This window comes from Phaethon lepturus, unplaced genomic scaffold, assembly GCF_000687285.1.
Source record: "Phaethon lepturus isolate BGI_N335 unplaced genomic scaffold, ASM68728v1 scaffold16228, whole genome shotgun sequence".
Taxonomy (NCBI): domain Eukaryota; kingdom Metazoa; phylum Chordata; class Aves; order Phaethontiformes; family Phaethontidae; genus Phaethon; species Phaethon lepturus.
Window position 1 is genome coordinate 25,498 of NW_010558438.1, and position 19,119 is coordinate 44,616.

Consider the following 19,119-nt stretch of genomic DNA (forward strand, 5'->3'; position numbering starts at 1 on the left):
AAAATTCACCTTTCTTGGGCTCATAAAACTACACCCAGGGCACCTGAAGAGGGAGGAAATCTCTACATCCCACCAGAACAGTGGCAGGATGTCAAGAATATGATCAAAAGTAACAGCAAAAATAGGCTGGGTTCAAACATATTGCCAGAGCATATTGAGCTTTACCTGAAATTTAGAAGCCCACAGAAAAAAGTCACCTTCAGGAAATAAAAGGGGAAATGAGTAGATCAATGGACAATTTTGAACAGTTTGAAACAAAGATATCAGCATTAATTGAAAAATTTTTTATGGATGATGGAAGCATTAGTAACATGAATTTATGTTTCACTGTTGACCATACTCTGTTTTGGGCCCTTTGTGCAACTCTGTAAGTGAATGGGACATGTCCATGTTATAGAATCATAGAATCATAGAAGAGTTTGGATATGAAGGGACCTTTAAAGGTCTAGTCCAACTAGTCATCTAGCCCAACCCCCCTAAAATGAGCAGGGACATCTTCAACTAGATCGGGTTATGAACTGATATAAATATTTATGATTGTCTCATCTTTACTATACCAACATGCTCTGAAGAGTGTCATCTTTAGGCACTGACTAGAATCTGTCTTCACATTTCCTTTACTCTTTAGATCTCCCCATCATTTCTCCATCCAGATGCTGATGCTTTCAACTCACACTGTCCCTGAGCATTCTGCCTTCCTTTCCTGTTTGATTTTTCCCCGCAGAATTGTGTTTGCTAGTCCTGTTGTTCTGGTCATATAGATAAACCACTGCAATTTCCATCTTCTTACTGCTTACATAGGCTCACAGGACCCAATTACTTCAGCTTCTTCTTCTCTAATGGCACTGTTAGTCCTATTCACTGTTTTTGATATCTGTGTAATCCTTCAGAGACAGCTGAATTCAAAGATATGAATTCCTTATTCTGCAGCAGTTGTCTAGACAGAGGACTACTGAGAACACAACCATCCTCAGAAGTCCTGCTTGGATGTGCCTTGAGATGCTCTTATCTTTCCAGATTCTGGCAAACTGTGAGATTTGTCATCATGGGAGTGATTCTACTTTTCTATTTCTATTTTAAGATTGAAGATTATAACACCACAGTCTCCTAACCAGACCTCTCGTTGGTGTTTCCCTCCTTTGATATAAGTCTCTGTCTTGATACCGCAGTTGCCATGACCTTGCTTGCACTGACCGTTGCAGTAAGCAGCACTGGCCAGCTTTGCTGCTGTTCTGCTACCTTCAGTCCTTTACTCGCTATGAAGATGGGATCACTCCAAGGTAGAGGTTACCAACTGTCCTACTTCCAGACACTGACTGACGTTCCGAGCTGTTGCACGGGCCAGGTTAGTCCCTGAGGAACAAGCCCTGGGTATTGTAATAGAGGACTGCAGTGACTACCACAGCCCTGGTGCTGAGGCTGTTGCATTTGTCATGATACACTGTGCTTGTTGTACCTGCCGTGCTTTACAGAGATGCGTGAGAGCGTGATGTAATTCCTTCAGGTTATTGCTTCAGTTCCCTGAGCACGTGCAAGTCTCCTTCTGGCCCTTATTCATGCACTAGGCTGGTGGTGATATTAAGAGAAAGAGATTTAGCCAGATAGAGGGAAATTTAGATTACATTGGTAGAAGTCCTCAGGGTGTTTTGGTGTCTTTCCGCAACAGCTCTGTTTGTTTGAAAGTTCCTAACATTGTTTCCTGTATTACTGGACGGTACTGTATGGCCTTCACGCTGTGTTCTTGTAAAACACTGCCACTGTTTATCTGTTTTCTCTCCTCAAGGTCTTTTTATTTCTTCTGTAATCTGAAGGCTCTGCTTCTCCCATCTGATGTCTAAGCGTAGTTTCCTTTTTGGTTGCACAGTTCTAGACTCTCTTGGGCAACCCAGGTCTGTTTTGTCTTTCTTGTCTTTCCTAGTGATTCTTTCATGAAACTGTCAGTTGTTTCTATTTCTTCCCCCATCAAGGATAGGCAGAAACTCCCCTGTTTTGGACTTCTGCCAGAGTCTTCTGTTGTGCATCCAAGTCATGCTTTCTCACAGGATTTCAATTTTATGGTTTCCTACAGAGTTTAATCTTTCTGGCCATGATGAAAAAAAATCACTGCTGGTGGCAGTTCCTGGGAAATTGAAACTAATGAATTACAAAAGCGATAAAGTGTTAATGAGCTTGGGTCTTGAGCGTAAGAGAAATCTATTTTTAAACTATGTTTTTCACAAAATACAATTGTATTGTGCAAAATGAAATTAACGCCATTAAAGAAGATGCAAACCACATGCTTTTTCACTCCCTCCCCCACGTGGGGGGGAAACTCAGCAGGGTGCTCTGTTTCCCTCACCATGTCCGTATCCTGGTGCTAAGAAAAAGAACCATCTTCACATCTAACAGCCACAGGGGTCTTGGCCACTCCACTGTACTTTGGGTTCATCCACATTCACCCAAGCAGATGGGCAGCACCTTGGTGTCCACTCAGATTTTATGCCTTTAGTTTAGCTTAAACTCCTGCTGCTGCCTGGTCTCGTTGCCTCTGCTGCAGGATGCTTGAGCAGAAACATGTTACAGCCATTTTGCTGCTCTGTTTCCTCTGTATTGCGACGAGTGTTTTCAGCAGGGGTTGAGAGGGTGGCTGTCAAGGGTACTTCAAGCACAGCTAACGCAGCTAAAAGAAAAGTGTCACAGTTGCTCAGTGCTTTCCTTGCAGGTATCCATGTGAACAGTCCTGGCAGGCCCATGGGCACTGCCAGCCATTTCAGGGGTTAAGAGCAAAGCACAGTCTGGCGAATGGCTGTTCCGTTTCAAAGCACTTGCCTTCCTTGTCAGATCCTCACTCTGCATCTCCTTTTCAGTGCTCGAATAAACACCTTAAAGTCTGTGGAAATTCCATAGCTGTTTTGCATTGTTTCTTCGGCCAGAGATCGGGGAGATCCAGGACTTCTTCCCAGGACCAGATGGCAACATGAGGTTTAGCTGGAGTTTCAGGTGTAGCCATGCAGGGTCTGTTTTCTTTCTCTCACACAGCAGGGATGAGGGAGAAAATGTGGCCTTCCTGAAACACTGAGGGCTGAGAGGGCTCCCAAGGACACCAGGTGGAGTAGGGCGATATGTTTGGTTGGCGTGGTCTCTGCTCTAAGCAGTAGAGCACTGTGGGATGATTGCTGGAGAAGTCACATTTTCACAGGTAATTCAGCATCTAGCCGTACATTACAATGGCAGTACAAGAGTTATGCTGCCCAGCACGGTGATTCAAACTGTCAGGGCTCAGGAGGATGGCTGACAAGACAAACTGAATATAGATACTTGCAAGTTGCTCTCAGAAGGCAAATTTCTTTGGTAAAACTTTGTGAAGCAAACAAAACTTTCAGATATATAAAGGGTCTCCCCTGTGCCTCATGTAACAGAGAAAGACTCTATGATTTGAAATTCTGGGGGTTCAGTTCTTAGCAACAATTTCCAGGTCATATAGATAATCTTGAGAATCAATCCTTACATGAAAAATATATGATATCATGCAGATGTACTTTATCAAGAACCATTTTTTTACATTTACTTTGGAGAAAAGTTTATTCCTCTGGCTCTGAGATACAGCATGAAATACCATAGAGTTGATATTAATCATATAGAAAAAGGAAGTTTTCTGAGCATTTTAAGGGAAGCCATCCGGTACCCAGAACCACATTCTACGTGAGAGACTTCCAGGAAGAAAGACCACACTTTCTAAAGGTAAGTGATGAAAGGGACTAACCCACTCTGAAATGGCAGAGGTCAATAGGGTGGGCAATAAAAGGAAAAAATGTTATTTCTGCTTCCGAGAGCTGTGACCCCACCTAGTTGCCAACCTGGTGGAAGAAGGTCTTCGGATTCCTACTCTTCTGAGCAGGATAGATTGCACTCTAAGTGACTTTGAGGGTCCTACTCAAAGGTCAAAGTATGAGGTCCTTACTGCCCTCATTTTACTTTGAGCAGTATCTTATTTACCTCATTTATAAGTCTAAGCTCTTGTTTAGTAAGATCTTTAAGATCTTCAGATAGCAAACATTCTCCAAGGGAAAAATTATAATTTGTTCCAGTTTAGCCACTGAGACAAGGGCACTGGTATTATGGGTACTGATTTAGAGTAGCTGTTTTAAAACCAGTAAGCTTTTTGGGTTATGTTCAAGGTACTAAGCAGGGTAGGGTAAGACAATATTATCCTAGAACAGCACGCATAGTCTCTAGCTCTGATTACACACAGATTTTGCATTATGCCTCTTGGGAGTGAAAAATAAGGCAAAAAAAAAAAGCCAAAGTGAGGATTAACAAAGCTAACAAGACCCTGAGGGCTTCTTTCCAACAGGCTTTTCCTACAATCCTATCAGCTTACAGACTAAAGTAAAAATGAAAATGTTTGCATGGAGAGAGGGGAGGTAACTCCTCAGGATGAGAGTTTGAAAAAAAAGAGAAAAAACCACCTGCTATAAGCAACCAGAATGTTTCCAAAACAACTTGTAAACCACACAGAAACCTGGCACTGTTACATCTTGAAAAAGCAGCTGCACAAGTGTCTTAAAGTGTCTTATGTTTTAAAATAAGCAGTGCGTCACAGCGATGTGGAACTTGGCTCAAAGGAGCGGGACTTGGTGAGACTTTCTGCTTTCCTTGTGCACGCCTGCATTTAGAAGAGAAATTATGAACTTGCACAACAGTTTATAAAATGTGTCCTCATACCATGTTTTACAATATCCCCCAAGCCCTCGGTCACTGTTTTTGCCAAGCCAAGACTTTGGCCTCCTATTTCAGGGTAGTCTGCTTGACACTAACTCAATTTTCAGGGTTAATAACGATGGTGATAATGGAGAACCCATCCTTGCCAGGCAGACTGACCTTGGGAAGGTTTGACATCCTTAAGGGACTAGAAATCTTTCAGTCTCTGTCTCCAATCAAACTACAGATGGTAAACCAGACAGTGATAACGTCTCCTGTGTCCTTATAACAACCCACACAGAGATGGCCTTTGGCTTTGCGGTGCCTGTGGAGGCAGATGAGATCCAGCAGAAAGCAACAAGCAGAACGGCACTCCTTGAGCTGGAGTCCAGGGCTGGGGCAGAGTTGCCCAGTTCTCCCACGCCATGGGGCTGACTTGCTCAATGGTAGGTTTGTCATGCCAAGAAGCGGCGTAGGTGACAGTAGACTTTTCTCGCTAATGAGAAACATGCATAAACAGGGGAAATTAGCCCATGCTGAGCCCTGGGTGATGCAGGCAGATTGTTATCTGTGTCTGAGCGAGGCTAATCTGAAGATAACTAGGGTAGCTCTACATCTTCAGAGCTGTTGCACAGACACACCATTGGCAGCAACAGGAACTGCTTTAAAAGATAACATTCATCAGTCTACTCTCCTTAATGGCAAGGTGCCCACCACACTGAACAGGAGTCATTTACTACAGGAAAATAGGATACTAGCCTGCATGCCCAGAGGCCTCCTTATATGCAATTAAACTTCTTAAAATTTGAAGCTTAAGATTAACTACACATTCAGCTTTTCCAGCCTCCCCTGCTAAAAACACACAAACTGCTATTCATCGACTGGCTAATCCTTGAAAAAAGTAGTCTTGGACAAGTTCTGCTGCTGAAATATATGATTTGCTTAATTGAGACGGAATCAGGGAAATCAGCCATCCTTGGCAAGAGACAGGAAGAGGGATCTTCTCTCCCAAGTGCTTTGATAACTCTGTTGTTATTTTTCCTAGCACATTTCTGCTTTTTTCAGGCTAGTCAGGCCCAGAGCTGACAACAGCTTCTTACTTTGTCTCAATCACACACTCCATCACGCAACAATAAAGGAAAACATTCCTCTGAAGTAAACCATAAAAATTGCTTTCCCTCACAGTACAGCAGCAGAGATGCCAGTCAGGGTATACAGAAAGCATACAAAGAATGTCTGAATAGTAGTGTTGGTACCTCAGTGCTGAACAAAGTCAAGTGCTTGGCAGGCAAAGGGCCTCTCTGCAGCCCGGTAAATACAATACTGGCCGGGAGCTGGGCTTGTTCAGGGCCAGTGGCACGCAGCTGGCTGAGCCCCTTCAGCAACCTGTGCCTCAGCTCTCAGTCTATAAAATGGGTGCAATGACACTGACTTCCTTGGGAAAATTCAGCTGAATTCAGCTCAGCAGGGAGTGGAAGGGGCAGCTCCTCAGCAGGGTGCCAGTGAAGCTCTGTCTCAAAGAGGTTGGCTGCCACGGGGCAATTCGGCTGCGGTTTGCACAGACCTCCCACCCATCCTGACAGTGCTTGCCCCCTGCCTGCAGCCTCCTGTCCTTGCACCACGGGGCAGCTCTGCCGGGCTCCTGCCTCCATGGGCAGCCTCCTTTTGGCTTCACCCAGAGCATCTCAGAGGCTCCCACAGCCATCCAGCACTACCGGATGTGACCCCGTCCTCAGCCAGCTACTGTCCCTTTCCACCCTGTTCCCAGACCTCTGTCTCCAGTCTGCCACCCACCCTCCCCACAGTCACCACCTGCCCCTCCTCCTCCATATCACTTTCTTCTCCTTTTCAGGCTTTATTTCATGTAACCTAGCACATGGCAGCACCTCTAAAGAAACACTGCCCCACCACACCATACTGCTTTTACATCTCCATGTCTGCGCTACTCACTCCTTCCCAACCATAACCTGCATGACGGAGCACAAGATGGGGACCAGACGGGCATGAGGACATGGACACACACAGCTGGTGGATGAGGGACAGCAAGAGCACTTCTTGTGACAGCAGCGTCAGCACAAAGTTACAGCCTGAACACACCTAAAACCTGGCTTCTGCCTCTCCTAGGGACAGTGCCCACACCCTTTTCCATCTACTTTACTTGTGTTCATGAGGCTGCAGTACCCTAACTACTAGTTACTGGGACTACTGATGGTTGACTTCTCTCTCTATATATACAGAGTAAAATCATATTCTACAGTAAACCTAAAGTTCAAGATGCGTAATGACTTTTCTGGCTGATGGACAAGACTCCAGGGTGGTTCATAAGGTGGTTGCCATGGCAATCCCCTCTTTGACTGCTTTATTGCTGAATAGCAGCATGGGGTATCAAAAAAAAAAAAAAAAAGAAAAACCCCACCTTGATGTTTTCACTCTCTAATGTCAGATTTAGCCTCTCATCTAGTCAGAGGAAATCAGAGCTATAAATAGGCCTAGCCTGGTTTCATGCCTTATTTTACAGTATTAAGAATTCTTCTTTCCGGTGTTGCAAGCTGCAAAGTTTTGACTAAAGGAGACCAACCATTTGGGTTAAAGTGACCATTTAAAAAAGAACTATGGTACCATTACAGTGATAACAGAAGTAACCAAATGTACTTTCTGATGGGCCCTTCTGCCTGCCCTCTGATGCAAAGGTTGTCTCCAGAGGCTCGACTTAGGAAGGACAGGATGTATGTTGACTCCTTGGATTGTCCTACTCCAACTGAAAAGTCCCTTTAGCATTTGTGCAAAACCAGTCCAGGAGCCTTGCAGTGCTATTAACTCCACATGATGGAATCTATCTCAGCCTGCAGCAAGCTTAGCTCTGCAATATGCCAAGGGACATACAATTGCATCTATAGGGCATTACTAGGCCCTTTCAAGCACCTTTAGATACCTCACGTATGAGTTAATTCAACTGGAAATCTGCACTGATTAAGTAGACTGAGCACATTCTGCCCCTGTACACAAGTTACCTACCAAAGAAAGGAAGGTTATGGTTTCTGGGGAGGTCACAGGTGAGACATTAATCCAGGAAATATTTACGTTTTATTTATTTTTTCACCACCATCCCTCTGTAAATCTTGGCAGTATTTCTCCCAGAGCCTGGGTCTTAGAGCTAGCGGGAACTGCTTTTACCACTCTTCTGAGACATCCCTTCTGAGAACTGCTGTCTGCCCTCAGCTTGCCCACAGACTGACTCAGTCTCACTGGCTGGTTCCTGCTCTTGGGATCACTCAGGCTGGCAGGGACCCCAGAAGGTCTATAGCCCAAACACCTTCTCTAAGCAGGGGCAGCCATGAGGTCAAACCAAGCTGCTCAAGGCTTCATCCAGCCCTGCCTTGAAAACCTCTCATGAAAATCTGCAAGTGCTACCGAAATAAATGGCTTCATCTTAGAAGTCAGTGTCATGAATAGTCATGACAAGTCAGCCCATACTTCAGTTCATTCACTTCAGTTATGAAGTGAAAGATCCCATGTTTCTGACCTCGGTCAGTACCACAGATTTCTACCTTTTCCATCTCCATTCCAGTTTAGAAGGGATCCAAAATAAATGTAATTACAATTAATTTTTAAAATGGAAGATTGTCTTCCTATAGGTTGTTTTCCTATATTTTCTGTTTTCTCAGTCTTTAAGAAATTTTAAGGTTACATCTTTAAGTTTTTCTTTGCAATTGTGAGGGTTATTTCTCTTTCTGGAAAAAAAAAGTTTCTGTCTATCTTCACTGTACTTCCTGATTCCAGCACACAAGATGTTAGCAAAAAGACTTGCAAAACTGAGGAAGATATTGCAAGAGCTGCCAACAATTCCACAAAAATATTCATATCACAAAGATCATCTGCACAACTGGCCACTCTCATTAAAGGAGCTAAACTGTGAGTAGGCTGCAGTGACTGAGCTATCCTCCCTTTTTTTCCCGTGACCTCATTTGTGCAGTACTTCAATGCAGTTCATGTGGGAAAATACCACCTGACCATGCTGTGCCATATTAGCAACGAGGAATTTGGTCTCTGAATTTGTTAATTCAGCCTCAGCAACATTTATTAAAAGAAATGTTAACAAAATAAAACAGGGAAATCTGCCATAATGGACCATATCTTGCCACAATGGCCAGCAGAGTGCAATAGGCAAGTCCATTGTCAGCATCTGAAGGTGTTTGAGCCAACAAAGAGCATCTACTGAGTTGTTCCTAGTCAGTCTGCCTCCTCTTCCCTGCCTTGTGCTCACTCGGTGAGTGCCCTCACACAGCACTCAGACCTGCCGACCCATGCTGGGAGACAGGCAGGAATTTGTACCCCTTGCATCTGAGCTCTGCTGTCACGCCAGGTGTGCTCACAGCCCTCACCTCAGGCTGGCTGGGCTGTATAGACAGGAGCTTTCATCAACTTTGTTCACAGCCAAGTCTGCAAAGATGAACAAAGTCCATCCCCATGTTACTCTAATACCCCTCTTTAAACATGCCGCTGCCTGATTACTGTTGTTTAATTACCATATGTTACTGCTACAGGACAGTCAGAATGACTTCACATGCCCTTTTTATCCTGTGAAAATGGCATTAGTCTACAATAAAAAACCTTTTCTTTTCCCCATATGTGCTTGGGAAGGAGGAATGGAAGTGTAGAAGTGGCTGAAGTAACTTGGTAATGATGGACAAAGTTGGCTTTGAGGGCTAAGCTTGCTTTCACAGCATGAGACTGCACCTATTTGGAGTTATTAAGGCAAGAATCTACATGGTGAAATCTTAGCCCTTAAATAATCTCTTCCCTTTTCCAATTGACTTCACATTTCATAAAATCCAGTATGCAAAGGAATGCCTTTGCTTGTCTAAATTGTTGTTTTGACTCCCCAGCAAGGTCTGCCTTCCTGCTGCCTCTAGACCTGGTGCAACTCTTCTTTCCATCCTGAAGGACAGAGCTCAGTGGGTGGTGGATGTTCGAAGTGGTCAGGTCATCATGAACTTCCATGGCAAACAGATTTCCTTTGGTATAAGAAGTTAGAGAATTAACCAGGCAGGTAAACTGTTGCCACGTGTTTTACTTGAGTTGTGGTGTTCTCCTGAATCCCCACTGTTTGTCTCAAGCATTTTGTATCAGGCTCCAGCCTGCACTCCCTGAGCTCGGTCTAACTTTAAGAAAGGCCAAATAAGGTGACCAGGGCAGGACATTGGATTTCTTTATCAACATCCTTTTTGCTACCAGACTTGCAACTCTGCAGCAAGACTCAGTGATTGCTCCTAAACTGCTTTTGAGTCCAGTAATTGCCTGTATCTTTTCTGTCAAGGTATATTGTGTGTCCTTACCACAAGTCCATACCGTATAACCTGAAGTATAGCTGCTGTCCATAAACCAGAAATTGAGTATAATCTACTGTGTCTAATGGCACTGTGTCTTATCTTTCAAAGGTAGTATTAATCATGATCTAGACATTTTTGTATTACTTTAAGATAACTTATTTTGACTTTCCTATTTGATTGCGTTAAGGTTATTTCAAGACCTCCGTTATGCTCCAGCTCATTCAATGTTTGTCTTCAGAGAAGCTGAGAGGGTCAGAGCAGGTAGAATGTTAATTTAAACCTTGGAATTTTCCTGTAATAAATGAAATAACCACACTACAGACAAGGCTTCACCACAAACCCCTCCTTCAGCTGTGCACTCATTGATTTGAGGGGCTCAACTCAGCCTTGACCCAGCACATTGGAAGAGATGCTTCTGAACAGCTACGCCTGGCGGCAGATTTTCCCATGCAGGTACGATTTAAATAAAGAACAAGGACAGCAGGTCCACAAGGTCGACTCATGTGAACAGCCTCAGGAAAATAAACCTCCAAGTAAGCAAAGCCAGCCACAGCGATGTTACTTCAAACATGCACATTTACCTTAAACATTTGATTCTTGTCTTTTTAACACTGCTGCAATGTCACTGATGTCTGTGTATAGACATAAATAGGATGGAGAATCGGGACCTGAGGTTACAACCAGTTTGCTGAGAAGAGCCAAGGGTAGGAGTCAGCTGAAGAAATGTTGCCCAGTTCTTGAGGTATGTGATGCTAGGGTTCCATTTTGGGATGGAGCAGAAGTAAGGGACAACTCTCAGAAATGAAAGCGCACAAAGTAGTTGAGATTTTAGCAGAGCTTGAGAAATACCTCCCAACACTACATCTCTAAATGGAAGAAACATTGTAAAAAGCCTTCTCTCTAGATTTCCACAATTCTGGGTGAGCGGTAAGGGATCCTTCAGGCTGAGAAGCAAAATCACAGAGATCCAAGGCTTTGAAAGTTGCTGGGTTTCTCAACTTTCTGATGAACCACGTGGTATCTGCTGTTGGGTCTCTACCATACCTGCCACTGCAACAAGGCTTTAGCCTTCCTGTCTCTGGAAGAATTACAACCAAAGATGAAGAACCAGAAGAAAAATTTTGAAATCCAGTCTCTTCATTCTCTTGTTTTATGATTCTAAGGGGTGCTTCACAGAACAGGTGAAAATTCCCCACAAAAAAATGGAAAGAAGTTTCATTTCTTGACCCTCTTACCTAGTGGGTTCTTTGGGGATTTCCATTTTAAAAATAAAAATACAATTAAATCCAGTCTTCCCCTCAGAAAGCTATACTTCCCTAAATATTTCATCAAATGTCAACAAAGCAGATCTGATATGGGGAAAAGAAAGAGAAGAATGATGATCCATCATTATTTGGCAGTGCAATGCTAGGAAGCGTCCTTTTTTTGCACTTCACTGAATGGCCATCTATATATGGATCTCAGGGGCTGGGCAGCAACCTCTATACTGTCATTATACTGCTGGGGAAAACCTCTTCAGATACTACCTGAAAAGTAGGATGGGATGAGAACAGCTTTTTACAAATAGCTGAGCAGTAAAACTTCCTTTTTTAAACCTGCATATGGTAAAAGTAAGAGATGGACATCACTGTAGAGATGGCACAGAGCCATCATGTCACCTCTAAGGATAGCGCATCCGTCTTTGTGTCACTTGTGAAGCTGAGATCGCACAGAGTCCTCATGAGAAGGACAAGAAGCAGCAGGCAAAGTGCTCCAAAATAGTAAGCTGGGATGGGTTGCAATTTGAATTTTAACTGGAAGGGAGGATCTCTGTAAAATCTGAACTATATATGTCAAGGCAAATTCAGCTTTCAGTTTACATCTGAATGCATCAAGTCTGTGGAGTCTAACGAGCTGAACCAAGGTAACAGGGAGAAGAACTTGTTCCCACTTCTTCAAACTCTTTAGGCGGAGTCACATCTGAGAAAGGGACAAACAGCTCTCTGTGGGGCAGATTGCGCAGATCATTGCTTATGTGTCAACTCAGAAAAGAGTTATTATGAGCAGGCCAGCAAAACCAAAGCTGCTTGTCCCCTGTACATCTGGGAAGGGGGATTCTTGAATGGCAGGGGAGTTACAGCTGCTCCTTTTGAAGGGCACTGGACGGGCACCAGCTCTGCTCCACTTCATGCAGACTCAAAGAGCAGGAAGCTATCAGGAGGATTCACCTCTCTGTGATCTTCAGCGGCAAGCTGAAGCATCTTTTTAGCAAGCACAGAAGAACTAAAGAGGGACTTTCTGAAGTTAAAGATTAGATGCCTGAAAAAATCCTGCCACTCTACAGTGGTCCTCAGGCTATGCAGCTTTACACACTCTCAGGAAGTGTAACACCAAACTTTCAACTGACTTGCATTCCACAACAAGACAACGTCTCTGGTCTGCAGTTACTCACTGTGGGGGCTCAGAGGTCTCCTACCCTGACACAGAATACCAGGAAAGACTGAAGGGCACTTCCTTAAGCAATCCAGACATACCAGGGCACTTAGCAAAGAAGCTCAGATTCTAGTTTTAATATTTTTAAAGCATTCAGACAACATACAATTTTACTTCCTAAAAAAGTTCAGAAAGTGGTTGGAGTAAGGCAGAGACAATAAATCAAAGCTAATGTATTAGTTTACTTCAAGACACAGAAGATTTACCATCTCCCCTTGTGCCAGATATAGTCCTTTGGCTTTACTAACAGCAATTAACTCAATTTATTCTGAGCTCAAAAACCAGGCTACTTACTTACCCTAAGTGAGAAAGGAAGCAAAAGCGTGACCACCTCCATGCCCAGTGTGTTCCTGTCAAAACGGTGCGGGATGGAGAACTGAGAGGCTTTCTACAGCTCAACACTGACAGAACTCACGCTAAAAATAATGTGAATACTCACCATAGGAATGCACCAACCTCACTGCTGCTGGGAACCGTGATGGCAGTTCTGCTTTTTGAATGAGAGCTAATTTTTAATTACTCTCTTCCACTTACTTTGCAACTTGTATGAAAGTGATGGAAACTCATTTAATTCTTGTTCCTACCAGAAGGCTGTGTCTCTGAACACATCCTTTGCGTTAAGTTAATGATAAATTAGAAACAGCAAGCAAGTAAGTTTGAAAAACATGGCACAAAAGTCTTTCTAGCTAGGCTAGCTCACAGTGAAATTTTTGTACTATATTTTACTTTACTCAAAGAAATCAGATTTCATGGCACAGGATATAAGTCAAGAAATGACTTTTCTATAAATGACATTTTTAGGATGGCAAGATTCAATTTTTTAACTTTTGTACAAAGGAAAACTTGACTTATCAAAAACCAATTCCCCACCATGCAAAACCTAAGCTCTAGGTCAACTTCAAATAACCGAATAAAGAAAAAAGTTTCCCCACCCTGCAGCTAACCCTTGCCTTTGTATTCTTAATCTGGACACCTGAAGTTGTGGCAAAAGGTTTGCTATTCCTGCCCTTATGCAGGAGCACGGAACGTGGGTGGCATCTCTGCAATTGCGTGCTCCGAGGCGCACGCAGATGAGAGGAGAAGCTTTCCTGGGGGTATGCAGCAGCCAGGCAGGAGCAATGCTGCGACAGCCCGTGGTCTGTGCTTGAGACTAGAGCGGATTAAGAGATTCACTTGTCCCTCTGGCTTTAAAGTCTGTTTATGAGGCAGAGGTATGCACAGAGACATATGAGAAGGACAAAATTAATTTGAGCAACTGTCAAGGGGGAAGAAATATGCCACAACATTGAGCGCAGAAACACAAGTGTTTTCGCAGAGAGTAAAACGTAGAGCCTGAGGAGTTGGCTTTGGGGCAGAGCTCAGGGACAGAGGATCTGGATGCGTTCATATAAATAAATAGCGTGAAGCTATTTTGATGAACTCTTTCAAGTGCGTGTTTCTGTGACTCCTAAAATTCCCATGTTTACAAAAGTTTCTTGGAAAGTGGAAGTCATACACCTTACACATCCACTTACATGGAGGGCTATGTCAGATGTGGCTGACTGTGAACTTGGTTCATTTTTGCTTGCTCGTGGCAGACTGGGCTGTCTGATCGGGAATGGCACCGATACCACCAGCCCCGAGACCCAGCTGCTTCCCAGAAACAGCGAGGAGTTCAAAACAGTCAAACAGTTTAGAAGCAACTGGTTGTTCAGTATGACTGTATGAGGTGCATGAAAAGGGAATGTAGCAGATGTCAGATGCCTGGTGGGCCCTAAATTCAGTGGCAGAAATAGGGACAGAATCAGGCTTAGTCTGTCAGTGCGTTGCGCTTTGCTCAGGACTTCCACCTGGTGAAGGGCAGCTCCTCTAGCTTGATCAAAGCGCTGGCCTGCTCATCTGGGAGTGCTTTATTTTCCTGTTGCAAGTCTGTAAATGATAACACAAGGTGCAGAACCACCGGGGGAGCTGAGGTAAAGCAGCTGCAGGCAATATTAACTGAGCTACACCATAAAAGCAAGATCTGCTGCCAGTCACAAGAGGAACCTGCACATTGCAAGTGAGATTACATAAATACTGGTGATCACAAGAAGATTCAGTACTATAATCAGTGCAAGACCAAAAAATGTAAAGAACTTACTTGATTTTTCTTCTCTAATGTTGTACTCCAGCACACCATGAGCCTCGTTCTGCACTGGCAGGCGGACTGCAAGGACCATGTTATTCACGTTACCCTCTTTCCTCACCAAGAATATCTGAAAAAGGAGAAAGGGATCAAGAGCTTATCTACATTATGTGAGCTTCTGAACTTTATTTTAGGTCATTGGCAATGAAGATTTTTATTAGTACAATCCACCTGTAAATGATCTTATTTTAGCTTCGTTCCACTTGGTTGAACTTTACACTACAAAAATAATGAATAAAGGGACATTTCATCTGGGTGAAATTCAGACCTGTAAAGAAGCCAGCAAAATTTCTATGCCTCAGTGATGTCCCACTTAAGCCCAAGGCAAACTATTTAACTAACTGAAGAGTATAAAGCCACACTCACAATCTGTTAAGTGATGGTCCTCACATAAGTGCCCTAAATCACAGGCAATTCATCCTAGAATGTCCCAGTCTGGGTCTAAAGCAAGGGAGTCACTTGTACATTGAGAGGGAAAGGAGTGGAATATAAGGCCAAGGGCTCTGGTGGCCACAGCGTCTCATGGCAGAGATTTTTCATGGGACCAGAAGATCATTCAGGCTGGCAGGGATACCAGGAGGGTTCTTGCCCAATCCCCTGGGTGAAACCATGAGGCCAGACAAATTTGCCCAGGGCTTTGTCCAGACATGTCTGGGGAACCTCCAAGGGTGGAGACTGCACAACTTCTCCAGGCAACCTGTCCCACCACTTACTGTCCTCACAGGAAGAAAGTGTTTCCCTGTTCACAGTCTGAACCCCTCCAGTTTCCATGTACGCCTGTTGCCTCTTGTCCTCCCATCATGCAAGGCAGAGCAGACCCTGGCTCCATCTCCTCCATGACCGCCCTGTAGGTACCAGAGGGAGGCTGTGCAGTCTCCCCGAAGTTGCCTCTCCTCCCGGTTGAACAAACCCTGGTCCCACAGCCTCTCCTCAGTAAGTCTGTGCCCAGCTCACTGCCCGCTGCCCCTGCAGGGCCTTTCCCACAGAGGTGCCCAGCCAGGCAGTGCCAGACTGGATCACTGCCAGGGGTCTGACTTCCAGAGGCAGCACCTTGCACTTGTTTAATTCTGGAAGGTTCCTGCCAGCCCTGTCCCCCAGATTGTCTAAGATCCCTCGATGGCAGCACTGACTTCAAGTGTATTGACTGGTCCCAAAATCACAGAGCAGACGTTGTTAGAAGGAACTCTGGAGATCATCTAGTCCAACCCCCATGCTCAAAGATGGATCCACTACAGGAAGTCACTCAGGATTGTGTCTTGTTGGGTTTTTATTATCTCCAAGGATGGAGGCTCTACAGCCTCTTGGGCAACCTGTTCCAATGTTTGATCGTCCTGACAGTAAAAAAACTTTTCTTATGTTTAAACAGAATTTCCTGTGTTTCAGTTTATGCCAACTGTGCCTCATCTTTTCACTGGATAACACTGAGAATGGTCTGGCTCAATCTTCTCTACTCCTTCCCATCAGGTATTCGTACACATTGATAAGAGGCCCCTGAATCGTTCATTGGAACAATTGTAGCCATTGGTTCCCACCGATGGGACCACTGAAATTTACAAAAAAAAAGAAAAAAAGAAGAAAGAGGAAAGGGGAAAGAAAAAAAAAAAAAGAAAATAGAAAGAAAAAAAACCAAAGAAAGAAGTCCTAAGACAAAAGAAAAAAAAAGAAAAAAAAAAGAAAAAAGAAAAATATCTCATTCTTTGTATTGTGTGAGCTCCTAAGTGTGTTTCTAATTAAAGCTCATTGTCAAGGATATTTTTAGCTTGTACCTCGAAGCTGCAGATACGAAGACAAAATTCTTCACCTTTATCTTTCTTTGATAGCAGGTTTTGGCAGGAGAGAGTCAAGGTATTTTTATAAAAATTGAATTAAAAAATTGGGCTAATTCTGGGGTCTAGATATTAATATTAGAAAGAAGAAGTGTAAGCTGATAAAATGATTAATCAGCTACAATGCAGTGGAAATCTATCAAGACAACATTAATTTCTTGGACAGAGGAATTAAAAAAAAGCTTGCCTAGAAGCCAAAACCTTTCTCTGCATGAGTCCCAGCCATAAGGGCATCTCCTGTCACTTTGAAGCACCCATGCTAAACATGCAGCTTTGGAGAAGCTTCACAACCTCGCACCATGCTGTTTTCTTGGCCTCTACCATTCATAAGAAATTGAGTCCCTCTGGCTCAGGTCCACCAGCACTGCAGAGAAAATCCAAATAAATGCATGGCAAACAGATGCATGCCTGAAACAGGCCTGTTTCTAACGCAGGGTAGCCCCCACCTTCTACATCACAGAAAGTACCTGCAGGTAGGAAAAAGCCACAGAGGCTCTCCCTTCCCCAGGTCCTACCACCCATGTGACAGAGAGAGAGACTACTACAACCTTGGATCTCAGGTGGCACTATCTCACATTGCATTGGTCAAGTGCTTCATCTGAAATTAAATTTAAGCAATGAGAGAAGTGAAACCTGGAAATTAATATTTTCTCTTTTCCTGATCGGCATGACTTGTTGCCATGGCTCCAAAGGCTAAAATTGGACCCTGGCAGCTCAGATGAGGAGGAGGTGGGTTTTCTGAGCTGTACCTAACCCTACTTCCTGGGTCAGGACCAGTACGCAAACCAGTCTTTTCCATTTTCACCGCTGGTGGGAAAGGTGCTGTGCTGATTCGGCTTCAGGTAGGCTCAGAGTGGGCAGAAGAACCCATCCTTGCCATGGGACACCTCTGATGCATCAGCTCTTCTCCTGCCTGCTTCGAGCTGCAGCTAAAGGCCGTGCCTGAGGACGGTGTGAGCAGGAGGAACAGAGGCAAGATTTATACCCAAAGCTGCTCAGAGGTGGGGAATGGCCCTGCCTGCAGGGAGTGGCTAATGGCCACGGAGAATAATTTGCCCAACTTATTTGGGAAGTCTGGTTCAGGGTGAGGAGCGCTGCACAGTCCCGGTCAGTCAGATGAGTCCCACTGGAGGTTGTCATTTGGCTGTGCCAGCTTTTACCCCTGGGACAGACTGACTCAGCCAAGGGACAGGTCCAAACCTCCTCAGAGCAGGAGTGAGTGAATTCCCCTTGTGCTCTGGCATCACCTCAGCTCATTTACACCTGCCTTCCCCAGACCCGACCAGGACACCTACTCCCTGCCATGCCGCACCACCGAGACGCCGGGAATGGGGAGCTCCCTCTCCTACAGAGCTGTTTTCCTTAAGCAAGCACTGAGCTTTGCAGGAGTCTGACGTTTTCTAACACTCAGCTTATGGGGACCAGAACCAATTATTGCAATAAAAACGACCCCCAGCAGCTCCCAGAATTTAAGGGCCTTTTCTTCAGGGATTTTTTTTTTATTGCTCCAAGTGAGGATAGTCAACATACCTATGGGTATGGTGGTGAATGGGAAGGCATCTCCGCGAATCTACATGCTAAGTAAATAAAACCAGAGGCAAGACTTCTTACTTCCCCAAAGCCATTGTATCTGTCTTGCAATGCTGTGGGTGGCTAAAACATCAAAAGGTAATGGAAACAGAAAGCATAACCTGCTAAATATTTTTGCTTCCACATGAAAAAAAGCGCCGCGCTCCTCACCAGCTCCACCAAGGACAGGAAATGCGGTTGTCTGAACCGAAAGCGCTTCAGACTTACCCCTGCTGTTTCTTTGCCAAGTATCGCCCCAGCCCTTTCCTGGTCCATGTTCAGCTGGAGCCAGACGGGACAGGTCTTGATGAGTTTATCAAGGATGCTGATTCCTGGAAGAGGGAGGCAGTTTCGCAGGGCAGTGGCCTGACAGGGATCTGTCTCTTCTCCCTCTTCGCTGGTGTCTCTGACCAGGCTGAAACACAGCAAGGGAGTCCCTTGTAAGCAGAAGTGCACGTGGAAAACCTGGGGGGAGTAAGGACTGTAAATGCAAACACAGAGGCCCTGACACACCAGGAGAGCTCCCCGAGGGGCACGGGCCCACAGACGCCTTGCTGTGACAGAGGCAGCCCGGGCGTGCAGGCCTCGGCCGGCAGGCATGCCCCGTCCCAAGGACTGCGGCCCCATGCCAACCATGCGCTCCCGGCTGTCAGACCACAGCCTTGCAGGGTGCTTTGTGCTGAGGTCTGTTGGTTTCGGCTCATCGATCTACGTCCCCTAAGCACAGGTACCCAGAGACAGAAGTAAGGGACGCGCAGAGGCAGCCAGCGCTGCCGAGGGCAGGGCATGCCCGTCCCGCGGACATCATCCTCCAGCTGAAGGGTCAGAGCAGTGTTTCGTGGCTTCAAAGGGAGGGATGCGGCAGAGGAAAGGGGCCGCAGACCTCGCCAGCAGGCGGGAATACGCACACACCGAGCCACAGTGTCCACGGGGGCCAGGCAGGCTGCAGCTCACCCTGTGGCCATGCCACTGTCAGCACTTCGGCAATGGCAGGAGCTGCGATGGGCACCGGTGTGGTCCCTCGCCGCGCTGCCGGAGCCCCGCGGGGGAAGCCTGCCAGCAGTGGCCAGAGGCACCG

At 45.1% G+C, this 19,119-nt stretch overlaps 1 protein-coding gene across 1 annotated transcript in view; it reads right to left on the reverse strand.

Annotated features, from left to right (window-relative positions):
* Window positions 1-18,829, reverse strand: part of LOC104625445 (ras and Rab interactor 3-like) — a gene marked incomplete at its 3' end in the record, with an annotated part of 42,143 nt that extends 23,314 nt beyond the window's left edge. Inside the window, exons 1-3 of the mRNA XM_010293069.1 lie at window positions 18,555-18,829; window positions 18,270-18,456; window positions 14,602-14,716 (exon numbers count right to left, since the gene is read on the reverse strand). Of these exons, the coding sequence (XP_010291371.1) occupies window positions 14,602-14,716; window positions 18,270-18,456; window positions 18,555-18,829 (577 nt within the window). The remainder of the gene's footprint in view (window positions 1-14,601; window positions 14,717-18,269; window positions 18,457-18,554) is intronic.
* Window positions 18,830-19,119: the final 290 nt, after the last annotated feature.